We start from the raw sequence: 12,289 nt of genomic DNA, 5'->3' as shown, positions 1-12,289 counted from the left end.
GCAGGAGGCCAAGTTGGGAGCCCACCATCCTGCAGAGGAATGTGCTCTCTCCCCTGGCCCTCCTGGTCCCCCTAGAGAGACTGGGTGCCAAGTTCTGAGGCCTGGAGGTCATGACTATGTGAGACCTCAGTGGTGGGGCTGTCGAGGGCCAAGTATGGTCTGCGGCCGAGTGAGTTCTGCAGCCCTGGTCTCAGCTACGCTGTCCTCCACAGGTGCCCCACGCCCGGCTGCGATGGCTCAGGCCACATAACGGGGAACTACGCGTCGCACCGGAGGTGAGCCTGCCCCAGTGCCCTGGGCGCCGGGCCAGCAGAGTGGGGGTCTCCTCAGGCTGATGAGGTTCCAGGCTCCAAGTGACACATTAGTGCCACTGCACCCCAGCCTGTTTCTTCCCTCGAGTCTGAACTGTCGATGTTCTCAGAGCTGATCGGGATACCCTCTGGCCGGAGCTGGGGGCTGCTTCCTGGACATGGCCGTGCTGCCCATAGAACCTGAGGGGTGGAGGGAGGCAGGTGGGTTGAGAAGTTGCTGTCCTTAAACCACTGGGACATTTTTTCCTCTTGTAAAACCAGCTTGTCAGGCTGCCCTCGTGCCAAGAAAAGTGGAGCCAAGGCCACACCTGCGAAGGACGACAAGGAAGACCCTGAGCTGATGAAGTGAGTGGGGGTCCTACTGGCCGTCTGGCTGCTGTGCAGACTTGGGATTTCCCTGTATTTTATAATTTTAAAATCTCCTTCTAGACTCTATTTGCTTTAATACAGCTGTGACAATGCCCATTTTTACGGATGTGCTCAGGCCATACACAGGGACACCCTTGCAGGCGGGAGCCGTGTGCGTTATGTGGAGGACACTTGCGTGTGTGGGCTCCTGTCTGGACTTCTCAGGTCTGCGGTGTTTGATGGGATGAGAGAGGCAGAGTGCCCTGCTGCCCGTACACCCAGGGCATCTGGGCCTGGGCCTCAGGGCGTGGGCCACCCCGGGCACTCACGGGCACGAGAGCCTGCATGGCTTCTGGTCTGGTGGGAGGGGTCAGTGTAGGAGTCAAGGAGGAGAGGGTGGTTAGAAAGACAGGGAGCCTTTGAATTGTGTGCATCTGTGTGTCCCCACGCCTCTGCTGGGAGCTGATGTGCAGTGAGGGGGCCTGGGAGGATCACTCTGAACTGGGAGTCGACAGTCCTCTTGGGAGGAGAGAGACACCCTGGGCCTTAAGTGAACAGTGTCCCTGACCTTTACTGACCTTCTCCCTGGGGGTTGCTGCCCTGTCATGAACCCTGACCCGGACTTACCTGGTGGGGCTGGTATCACGGCAAACTTGTCCTTCCAGAAGGGACCCTGCCCCTCAAGCTCCCCACGTGCAGGTGCCACAGGTGCAAGCAGGGTGACCCACCACCCAATTTGCCCAGGACTTTCAGAGCTGACATTGGGTAGAGCAGGCAGGTGAGGACTGGAAGAGAATGACTCTGGTGCCTGGTGGCCCAGGGACTCGAGTAGCTTGGCTGGGCAGGTCCACGGGAAGTGGGTCTGCCATGAGAGCTGGCTCTCACCTCTGCAGAGGGGCTCGACCTGGCTGGAGTTGTGCTGGCTTCTCCAGGGACATCAGCCCAGCTGTGGCCCAAACATCTGCTTGGCCACAGAGAAGGGGCCAAATTGACCAGTGTTATGCCCTTCAAAGAGGACAGCCCCACCAGCTGTTTGCTGTAATAAGGCAGACTTGTTTATTTAATTTATACAGTAAAACTGTAATGAATACTAAATCAAAAATGCAAAATACTGGTTGTTGGTATTGTGAATGCTGCCTACCAAATGAGAGGGTGGATAAAGAATATTTTTTTCTTCCTAGAATCTAGGAATTTTCCTGTGATCATATAAATGCATTGCTGTTATGGATTTAGCAGGGATCCTGCTGGTGTGATAAGTGAATTGTGCTGCATTTGCAAAGGATTAAAATCAAGATCAGCATTTTTCACATTAACTGGCAAAAATGATTTTCCTCTTCCTGATGTGCTGTCAACTTTCCTTTTTAAAAAGAAACTCAAGGATTTGCAGCCAAGTGGAGAATGTGACTTCTAGAAATAGTTCAGCATTTATAGGATGGATGAAGTTTCTAATGGCTCCATGGCAAGGTGAAGAGGCCACCCATGTAGCGCCTCTGTTTTATAGGACCTCCTCCCTAGCCATAAACTTTACCCATATTTATAATTGATGAGTGTCTTTACACAAGTGCAGACGGCAGCAGAAACTTTAATCAGTGCTCCAGTTCCTACTGCTTGAAGTGACGTGGCTGGCAGGCAGTGGCTGTGATGTGTAGGGGCTGGTGGAGGCAGGGTCCCTTTTATGACATCTTGTGTCTGCAGCTTTTGAGATTAAGTCGGGTCAGCGCTTTGTGGTAAATCCCTTTGGCCACAAGTAGATAACTGACCATTAAAGTCTATGGAGGTTGCGATGTGGAGGTTGGGAGCTGCATGTCCCTCACCTTGGAGAGGCCCCACTGTCCCCAGCTGCACTGGCACTTGACCAAAGAGCTGTGCCTCTGACCAGGGGTCCCCTGGGTGGGCTACACGACTTAACGAGAGGTCACCTGACACTGAAGATTTGGACCCAGGGTGTGGAGGGAGAGACCAGCAGTGTTACTGCAGCCATGTCATGAGTGCACTTCCTGGGGGCGCCTGTGGCCCTTCCTGAGATAAAAGCTAGGGTTCTGCAAAGAGAGTGGGAAAGCAGAGCCTGGGTTCATCTGTGTAGTGACTTGAAGAGGCGCCTCTCACTTGGCTTTTTGATCCTGTGATGTCAGCCTCACAGGCGCCTCAGAGGGGCCCAGCCCAGGAGTCCACTGGGACCACACAGTTGGGAGGTGTCCAAGTGTGGGGGGTGGACACAGAATGGAACCTCCCCAAGCCCCCTGCAGGGGCCCCTGGTAGTGACTCTGTTCTGGACTGGGGCTCCGGTGGTCTTGGGCCAGCTCATTGGACAGCCCTCATGTCTGGGCCCACGTGGCTGGGCTAGATAAGAAAGAAGAGCCAAGAGAGGGGACAGGTGAGGATGGTCCCAGCTGAGGAGGCCACTTCTGAGACTGAAAGGTTGCTGCTGCAAGCCATGAATGACACTGGGATTCGTGGCTTCCAGAGGAGAGGAATTCGATCAATGGCCAGAGACGAGGCTTGATCACTTGGAGCTTTTGTGTAGCAGAGTTTTATTAAAGTATAAAATGGATAGAGAAAGTGGCTGACACAGACATCAAAGGGGACAGAAAGAGTGCCCCCTTGCTAGTTTTTAGCAAGGCATTGTATACCTGTTGGCAAGCTGCTAATCAGATAAAAGAAATGCCTCAAGCCTGAGAGTTGCACCAGGGCCTCTCCCACAACATGCATTTTGAGATAGAATGGCACAAGGGGAGTCATCTCTGGCCATAAAACAATTGACGTGAATCTTGACGAAAGGCAGATTTCCAAGCAAATACATAATTTCATTAACGTAGCTTAAGAAAACATTTCCATAAGAAAAACACATTGGTGAGCTCAAGGTTTGAGATAAAGTTCAGTTCAGGTGGAACCAGGTGTTGCCACGACAACACAGGATTAGAAGAGAAAAGAGAAAAAAAACATCGCCACTTGAAGTTTATTTCCTCCTGCTGCTTGGGGACCTCTAGCCTTCCTACCCAGGCTGTTAACCCTCTCAAGATGAGGGCAGAGTGTGGGGGTCACCAGGCAGCGCACCACCCCCTGCCTTGCCACCTCTGGGGGCTTCCTGCCTATGACTTGTCTGTATCCCAGGGACCTCTCTGTGAACTGGGTCCTCTGTGACTTTCGGGTCTGCGGCTGTAGAAAGCGTTGACAAAGGCTGGTGCTCAGAGCAAGCTCCCAGCAAGTGGTCTCTGGAGTGATACAGAGTGATGCTGGCAGCAAGGTCTAGGTGTGGACCAGGAGGCCACCAAGAGTCAGCTCCAGGCCCCCAGGGGTCACTGCTGCTGAGGGACAGGGAGAGAAGGTGGCTGCTGGCCCCCAGGCCACACAGGGGATGTGAGGCTGAGGCTGAAGAGGGAGTGCGAGCCCTCTGCTAGTTTGTCCAGGGGACCCCAGCACGTCTCAGGGTCTGGCTTGGCGGGGTCTCTGGGCTCCTCTTCCAGCTCCAGTACCCAGTGTTCACCTCTGACCTCTCTGTGCCTAGGTGCCCGGTTCCAGGCTGTGTGGGGCTTGGTCACATCAGTGGCAAGTACGCCTCTCACAGAAGCGCGTCGGGCTGCCCACTGGCAGCTCGGAGGCAGAAAGAGGGTTCCCTCAATGGCTCTTCTTTCTCCTGGAAGTCCCTGAAGAATGAGGGGCCTGCCTGCCCCACCCCGGGCTGCGACGGCTCTGGTCACGCCAATGGGAGCTTCCTCACCCACCGCAGGTGATTGTCCCCACCCCCACCCTTCTGTCACCCAGGAGAGACCCCAGCTGTGGGACTGTGGCCAGGCTCCCAGGGATGTGCCAGACCAGGGCGCAGGTGAGAACAGTAGTTTCTTGAGGAAAAAGACCCAAATTGATAGCCACCTGGGGAAGCCATGGAAACCTGCTGGGACCACGTGACGGCCTGTATGACCTGTCACCCAGGTGTCTACTGTCCTAAGACCCCTTTATACATCCCATGGAGTCCTTCTGGCAAGAGAGAGCGGAGCCCCCCTGTGTCTGGGACACACTTTCTTAAAGCAGGCTGAGGCTTTTCCTGAAAAGCATCACAGCTCACGCCCTGTCCCTCCTACTGGGGTTTTGTCTTTGAACTTGGGGCCCAGGCCTTTCCTTGCTCTACAAGGGACCCCTCCATGCCTGGGCAGTGGGCCCGGGCAGCACTGGCCAGCTCTGCCCTGCCCTGATACTGCCCCTGGTGCTGAGGGTCTTGCCCCACCAGCCCTTTTCCTCTCCGTGCTGGGAAGCCACACGAGTCACTGCTTGGTCCTGTCAGAAACCTTTTTTCTGTGATTTTTTGTCCTCACCTCTCCACCTTTAAGATTAATTAACTCATTCATTCCACAAGCCGTTGCTAAAAGCACATCAAATATCAGAGAACAAGATGACAACCAGCTCTCCTGGAGCTGAGTGGTCAGGGCAGGTGCAGAGACAGACTGCATACCAACAAATATGTTATTAGTTTGGTGAAGGACATTGTGGGGAAGATAGAGCAGGCAGGGGTGAGGAGGTCTTCTCTGAGAGGTGGTGCTTGCCCTGAGCCTCTGGGGACAAACCTTCAGAGCAGGGGCCTGAGCTGGGAATGGCCTGCGCTGTTGGAGGAGTGAGAAAGTGGGGGGCCGGGAGCCAGGACCGGGACACCAGAGATGAGTGGCAATGCTCCAGACAGGATAGTCCTCCAACAGCCCAGCTCCCACTGGGACCTGTGACCTTAGACTGGCTTGTGAGGCATGACCTTGGATTGGTCTTCATGCATGACCTTTGCTTCCAGCTTGTCTGGCTGTCCCAGAGCAACCTTTGCAGGAAAGAAGGGAAAGCTCTCAGGGGATGAGGTTCTTGGCACGAAATTCAAGACGAGTGATGGTGAGGCTGCCCCCTGCAACCCCTGCATGTGGTCTTGGGACCTAAGTGGGCGGGTGGTTTAGGCAAGAGATGGGTCAGGAGGCAAAGCCCCTCCTGGAGTGAGTCGTGGTGGAGACAGAACTCTTGAGCTGAGCTTCCAGGGCCCCTCACCTCGGCTCAGAACCTCTGGCTGCCCTGTGCCCAGCATGGCCATCATAGCTCTAGCCTGGGGCTTGGTGAGCCCTATTGGCAGCACCAGAAGCCGTGTTCTCGGGGTGCGTGGACCTGTGTTCTCAGGCTTCATGAGAGGGAAGCAGAGGAAACCAGCACCATCTGGAAAAGCTTCCATTTTTAACTTAGCAATTAACGCTTGCCCAGAAGGTATCTGTTTTCCCACCAAGACCAGGGCCTGGAGGCACACAGCTGACACGCAGCCACTTTCCCAGTCTGAGATGTGGGCCACGAGTCACTGGGGCTTCTACTCCGAAAGGGCTCCCCAGGCCCATCTAGAAAGCAGGCCTTGACTGACCCCCTCCCCGCCTTGTGAGAGCCACAACTGAGGTTTCTCTCTGGGATAGTGCTGGACAACGACGAGGAGATCAAGCAGCTGAACCAGGAGATTCGAGACCTAAACGAGTCCAACTCTGAGATGGAGGCTGCCATGCTGCAGCTGCAGTCCCAGGTGGGTGGTGCTGCCCTGCCCTGCCCCCACCTGCCCTGAAACCCAGGATGTCCTTCCCGTCCAGCCCCTTCTCTTCTGGGGTGGGGGTGGGGGTAGGTGGGGGCCCAGCCCCTCATCAAGCTTCTGCTCAGCACGTGCTCCGCCCATCAGGAGTCCTGAGGTGCTGGAAGCCACCATCCTGTTGGTTAGTAGGAGCAGAACCGCAGCGTGGGTCATCAGAACCTGACCGGAGCTGGGTTCCAGCCCAGCAGGGCCATACACCAGCTAAGTGACCTGGTGGACCTCTTATTCCCAGTGTGCCTTGACGTCCTCCCAGGCAGATGAGGATAATAGGAGAATCTGCCCTATTCGGTTGTCATGAGAAGAATGCATTTCAAGGAAAGCAATTCGCACAGGGTCTGACCCAGAAGAACTGCTGTGCTGAGGGACAGGGTTACAGATTGCCTTGAGTCTGTGTCCTATCCCTGAGTTCCCCAAAATGAACACTCAAAAAAAAAAAAAAAAACCAAACCAAAAAACAGTGAAATTCTTATTTTGAAAAGAACATGCCCTTCCTTGGCTGCTGAGTTGGGGCTGGAGTGGAGATAGGGGCACAGAGGAGCAGCCATGCATGGCCATGTCCCCAGGGACAAGGAGGTGACCTGGCCCTATGGGGTTGGAGGGCAGAGGGGACTGGGAAAGTGTGAGATGCTGGAGTCCTTGTGTCTTCTGTGGCCCCCCCTTTCTCTGGCAGACAGGCTTTTATGCCGACCTCCTCTTACCCAGAAGCCGGTGTAAAAATAGCACCAGCTGATGAGGATCAGCAGGGATTTCTGTCCTGCCGTGCAGCGTCCCCCCAGTTCAGAGGCAGTGGAAGTGGCGAGGGGGTACAGGGGCTGTCTCTGGGCACCGAGACGCCCTTCTGGGTGGCTTTCCCCACATTCTTCCCTGCTGTTTTCCTTCTCAAAGTCCAAGGCATCTCCCAGTATCAGCACCCTTGGAAAGCACCTCTGGTTTCTCTTTATTGGCCAGCACCCACCTACTTATAGAGAGATTATTCACTGAGTCCTTTTGGAAGGACTCAGAGTCCCCTTTCCCCTCCAGGGAGTTTTGCATTATGTGCCCTGCTGGAGAGCTCGGGCAGGGGAAGGCAGGCTCAGGACCTCTACTCAAACCTTTTAAAGCCAAAAGCTTGTCACTGGGTAAGGAGAATGTGATGCTCCTCCCCAGCCCCTCCTAAAAGGGCTCCTGCGCCCCAGGGATGGCCTGAGGCGCCGTCCACACTGATGAGCTTGCCTCTGCCCTGAGTGAGGCTGGGGGCTGCCCTCCCAAGCATGTCTGCTCCAGGCCAGGCCCCGGGGTGAGCTTCTTGCCCACCCTGCCCCCAGGGCTCTGACACTCTGAAACTCATGTGGTGCCTGCAGCACCCAGAGCAGGTGAGACAGCCCAGTGGAGTTGTCCTCTGTCCTCTGCTGTTGCATGTGGAAGCCTTGGAGCCCCTGGAGAACTTTCAGACTCCCTCCTGGTGCCCTGTTGGGTCCAGAGAAGACATGTTTGTGCTGGAAACCCCAGGATGGTCGTTGATGTGCTGGTCCACTCAGCTGAGAGTGGCAGTGGTCTGCTCTGCTGCCTTCATAGTTTTGATGAGGCACTTGGTTGGTCTTTCTGGTGGGGATGTTCCACCAGGTGGGAACAGTGTTTCCGCCACAGAGGAAGAGCAGGAAGCCAGTGGTGGGCTGGGACATGAACCCCGTGTCTCCTTCTGTGCTCCTCTCTACCCCACAGGACAGCTGGGCTCAGAAAGCCATGGCCCCCAGCCCCTAGCTCAGGTCATCGTGTCCCCCCCTCCACCCAGGGACCAGGGCACTGCCAACCCTCACTGTGGCAGGGCTCCTGCCTCTTTGCCCTCTCCTGGAGGGACATGAGACGGCCCAGCGGGCATGCCCGGCCTGCTCCCCGGAGGACACTCCAGGCGGCAGCTCCCGTCTCTGTCTGGCAGATCTCGTCCATGGAGAAAAGCCTGAAGAACATCGAGGAGGAGAACAAACTCATCGAGGAGCAGAACGAAGCCCTGTTTCTGGAGCTGTCGGGCTTGAGCCAGGCCCTCATCCAAAGTCTTGCCAACATCCGCCTTCCGCACATGGTAAGCAGTTAGCAGCCCTGTGGCCTCCCCAGCTGAGTTGGCACCCATATCCTGGGGCTTCGGGGAGGGCAGGCACCCCTCTGCTTCTGGAAGGGCCCCACCCCAGGCAGATTGCTGTTCGTGGGGGCTGTCGCATCCTGGGTAGCCTGCGCCATGGTAGTCTCAGCCCAAGTGCTGCCTGTGGTGGGTCTGTGCGCTCATCTCTGGTGGCGTGGGCTTCCTGGGTCTGAGGCTCCCTCATCCACTCCCATTGCTTCTGGAAACCCTGGGGCCCCTGCATGGATGGGCCTCGCTAAACCAGTTGTGTTCTCCAGGAGCCGATATGTGAGCAGAATTTTGACGCCTATGTCAGCACCCTCACCGACATGTACTCCAACCAGGAGTGCTACCAGAACCCCGAGAACAAGGACCTCCTCGAGAGCATCAAGCAGGCCGTGAGGGGCATCCAGGTCTAGGCCTCCTTGTGTGAGGAGCCACCATGCTGACTCGGGGCGCCCAGGGCACCCCGACTCACCTCTATCTTTTACCTCCCTAGCCCTGCCCTCCCAGTGGAGATTCCCACTCACAGCGACTTCTCGTTGGCAGCCCAGGGTGGCCTTGGCGAGGGGGTGGGAGCGTTTAGCCGGAGGAGTGCCTGGAAATCCTCGTCTCCCTCGATGTGACTCACGCGCCGGGCCAGAGGCCTTGACCTCTCAATGTGAGTGCGGGGCGTGAAGTATTACAAAGTGATTTATTTTTGCTTCTGAAAGCTCGAAGTCTCCAATGGAAACTCACGGACAAGGTTCTCAGGGAAGTTTTGGAGCTGCAACCACAGTATTCCTTTGTCTGTCAAGGCCGAGAGGGCAGCCTGGCCGGGCGGGTGGTGCGTGTGACGAGTCAGCCTGGAGTGGCCAGTGCGCCCACGCGGTGAGGCCGCTGTGACAAGTGTGTTTCCTGTTGTCCTTTAATTCACTTTTATGTTAAGCGTGGAAGAGAGCAGCGTTCCAGAGGGTAGGTTAGGAACAGGCCTGGAGGAAGCTGGCCCGGGAACCCCTGAAGACAGCGCTGGTTCCACAGGGAAGCACCTCTGGTGGAGCCCGCAGACCCTGCGCTCAGGGTCAGGCTCCCTCAAGGCTGCAGCCTTTAGACCCAGGTTGGGGTCAAGGTCAGGACCTCTGGCTGTCTGTGTGCCCACCTGGCCTGTGACCCACCACTGCCCATCACCGGGTCATGGCTGAGCTTTACCGAGGTGGGGGAAGTGACAGCAAGGTCAGGCGATAAATTCCTGACTGGAGACCACCAAGGTGTCACTTCTTTTTAGATCCATTTGAGATTCAAAAGAAGATAAATTTTGATTTAATGTGTTAAAAACACAATGTTCCTAACATGTAAATAGAGTCCAAGCCAACTGTGACTGCGATTCCAAGTTAGTATTTAAAAGTAGAGAAATTGCACTTCCTGGAAGAAATGAGAAAGTAGTTAGTTTAATTATTCTGTAAATTATTTAATTTTGTCAAAATGTAAGTATTTATATTCACAACCTCTTATGTTAATGTTGGCTATTTATTTAACATTTTTATTTATTAATTTTATACTATTTAACCCAGACCCCACACCAGGACATATGAGAGGGAAGTAAATGAAATCAAAGCAAACTTAACTATTTGACTATGAGAAGGGCCACAAAAAATCTTGCTGTAACCTCTAGTTATGATTTTGATGCAACTGAGTTATTTTTTATATATTTTGTTATTTATTCTTTTAATAATGGAGTTTTTAAAAAGTATTTTGTAACTGAGGAATTTTGATAATTTGGGGATATTTCCCCTTTGGTCCAATGGAAAGAAAGACTGTTTGGTTCTCTTCATCCCTTTGGCTCCTTTTGTTTCAGGCACGGACGACAGCAAATGGCATTCTGTGCTTATTGTTTATTTAAGTGTAGTGCAGCTGTGTGCTCTGGCGTGTCTCTTGTGTTGCGTCTGTGTGCCGGTTCTTGATGGCTGAGTCCTATCGCTGTGAGGGGCGCTGGCTGCAGGCCGCCCTGAGCAGCTCCCGATCTAGGCTCCTGTCCTCTGACAGCTCTGATACTGTGATCCTCCTTCCTCAGGAAACGCTGACCCCACAGCACAGCACTTCTCAGTGTGTTTGCAGGGTGATTTCCTAATAAAAGTCCACTCTGACTGTGAGTGGGAGCCGTGTCTGTGGTGGGGACGCCGACACTGTCCCGGGAGCTCTGGGGGTCACCTTCCTGGAGAGAGGGCGGTGGGCGGGTCCTCCGTGATGCACACGCGGGAGCCACGTTTCCTTTGCGGAACCGCCCTCCCTGGAGGTCTGAGTCACAGACCGCGCGTGTGTGAATCACAGTTTTCTCTTAGGGTCAGAAGAAGTCTTCCTGCTGGCGTTGTTGGCCTGGGGGGTGTGAAATGAGGGCTGCCCCAGACCACCTCTCCTGGCTTCAGGAGGAAGCCCTGTGCAGGGGAGCGTTTGGACATTCCAAAGGGAGGCAGAGTTGACAGGAGGGGAGAGACAAGTGGAAGTGGGAGGGGGAGGCAGAGAGACCTCTCTGGTGGTTTTTCAGAGCTCCTGCATTCAGCCATATGTGAAGGCGGCTATGATTGCAGTGGCTCCTCACTGCTTTACACTTTTGTGTCAGCTGTGGCTCTCCCAGGTGAGACTCAGGTTTGGGGCTTCTAGTCAACATTCACCCTGAACTGTCAACATGCTTTGACCTCTCTGGGCATCTAGCTCTTGAGGGCAACCTGGAGCTCCCCATCTGACCTGTGAATAAAGGGAGACTTTTAGGAATTCTGGGCCTTACTCCCAAGCCCTGTCCAAGTTGGATGGTTGAGGATCTGGAGGGCTCCAGCGCTGGCTGTGGAGACCAGAGAAGGTGGCAGCATGGAGGGGAGTGTGAAACCTGTGCAGCCTCGAGGAGGGGCTCCTGGAGGGCACGGAGGATTGGTGGTCCAGGTCATACCCATCCATGTCAGCACCCATCCGTGGGTGCTGGGGTGACAGCATTCTGGGGCCATGAAAGTTGGCTGCCTGATGGCAGATGACGAGCAGAGGCCAGGACTGGAGGAACGGGCGGATGGCCACATCCATCCTGCATCGTCCTGCTCCCACCCTCTCCCAGGGCTCCGCCTGCTCCCTGCGAAGTGTCTAGCGGGCTGCTTAGCCTCCTGACTCTGAAATGTTGCACTTCAGGGGACCCACCTGCCTGCCCCCAACCCCGCACCAGTTTAGCCAGAAGCTCTGCCCAGAGCCACGGGGTGTGGCCTCAGCGCATGCTTCCGAGGCCTCCAGCACCTGAGAAGCACTGATGCCTGTGGAGGCGGCAGTGTGCGGGCACAGGTGTGCTTGCCATGCTGGCCCCCAGCCAGCTTCATCGTGGGGTGCTCTGCCAGTGGGCTCTGCGAAGCCTGATTGGTCTGAAGACCCAGGAAGACAGCATGACTGGGAAGAGGGCCCCGGAGGTCAGCCTCCAGAGCAGGTGAGTATGCATATGTAGGGGGACCAAGGGGCTGTGGGGGGTGGGGACAGGGCTGGAGCAGGGCTCTCTCCACTAGCCGCATCTCAGTAAAGACTTCTGTGCGTAGTTGGGGACAGGTGGGCCATGGTGAGAGGGCAGCCGGGGAGAGATCAGTTCCAAACCAACCCGGGACGGGCCCTGGGCCTGGGCTCCAGCCAGGATGGACTCAACTTTGCCCTTCAGGGCTGCTCCGGCCCACGCTGGCTGGGTGCACCAAGGGTGTGCCCCTGGAACGTGGGTGGCACCCCCTGCTGTGGGATCTCGGAAGACGTCTCAGAGAAGCTGTGTGTGGGATGTGGCCTGTGGGTCGGAGGAAGGGCTTGCTGGAGAGGGAGCACTGAGCACCTTGAGCATGAATGTTGGTGCGTAGGACCCTGATATTGAAGACCTATGGCACAGAGGGGCTGTAAGACCTGTAGCTTTTCCCAACTCTGTTTCGGTTGCCAGAGATCTGGGATGTACTAGGGAGC

At 55.5% G+C, this 12,289-nt stretch overlaps 1 protein-coding gene across 4 annotated transcripts in view; it reads left to right on the top strand.

The window, feature by feature from the left end:
* Window positions 1-10,473, top strand: part of MYT1 (myelin transcription factor 1) — a 61,457-nt gene extending 50,984 nt beyond the window's left edge. For all 4 annotated transcript variants that reach the window (XM_061436780.1, XM_061436778.1, XM_061436779.1 and 1 more), the window contains 7 exons: window positions 213-275; window positions 573-656; window positions 4,165-4,386; window positions 5,434-5,525; window positions 6,083-6,186; window positions 8,165-8,308; window positions 8,623-10,473. In XM_061436780.1, coding sequence (XP_061292764.1) covers window positions 213-275; window positions 573-656; window positions 4,165-4,386; window positions 5,434-5,525; window positions 6,083-6,186; window positions 8,165-8,308; window positions 8,623-8,763 — 850 coding nt within the window. In that variant the 3' untranslated portion in view covers window positions 8,764-10,473. The remainder of the gene's footprint in view (window positions 1-212; window positions 276-572; window positions 657-4,164; window positions 4,387-5,433; window positions 5,526-6,082; window positions 6,187-8,164; window positions 8,309-8,622) is intronic.
* The last annotated feature ends 1,816 nt before the right edge of the window (window positions 10,474-12,289 follow it).

This window comes from Bos javanicus, chromosome 13 (assembly GCF_032452875.1).
Source record: "Bos javanicus breed banteng chromosome 13, ARS-OSU_banteng_1.0, whole genome shotgun sequence".
Lineage (NCBI taxonomy): Eukaryota > Metazoa > Chordata > Mammalia > Artiodactyla > Bovidae > Bos > Bos javanicus.
This window is presented reverse-complemented; position numbering and strand designations above follow the sequence as displayed.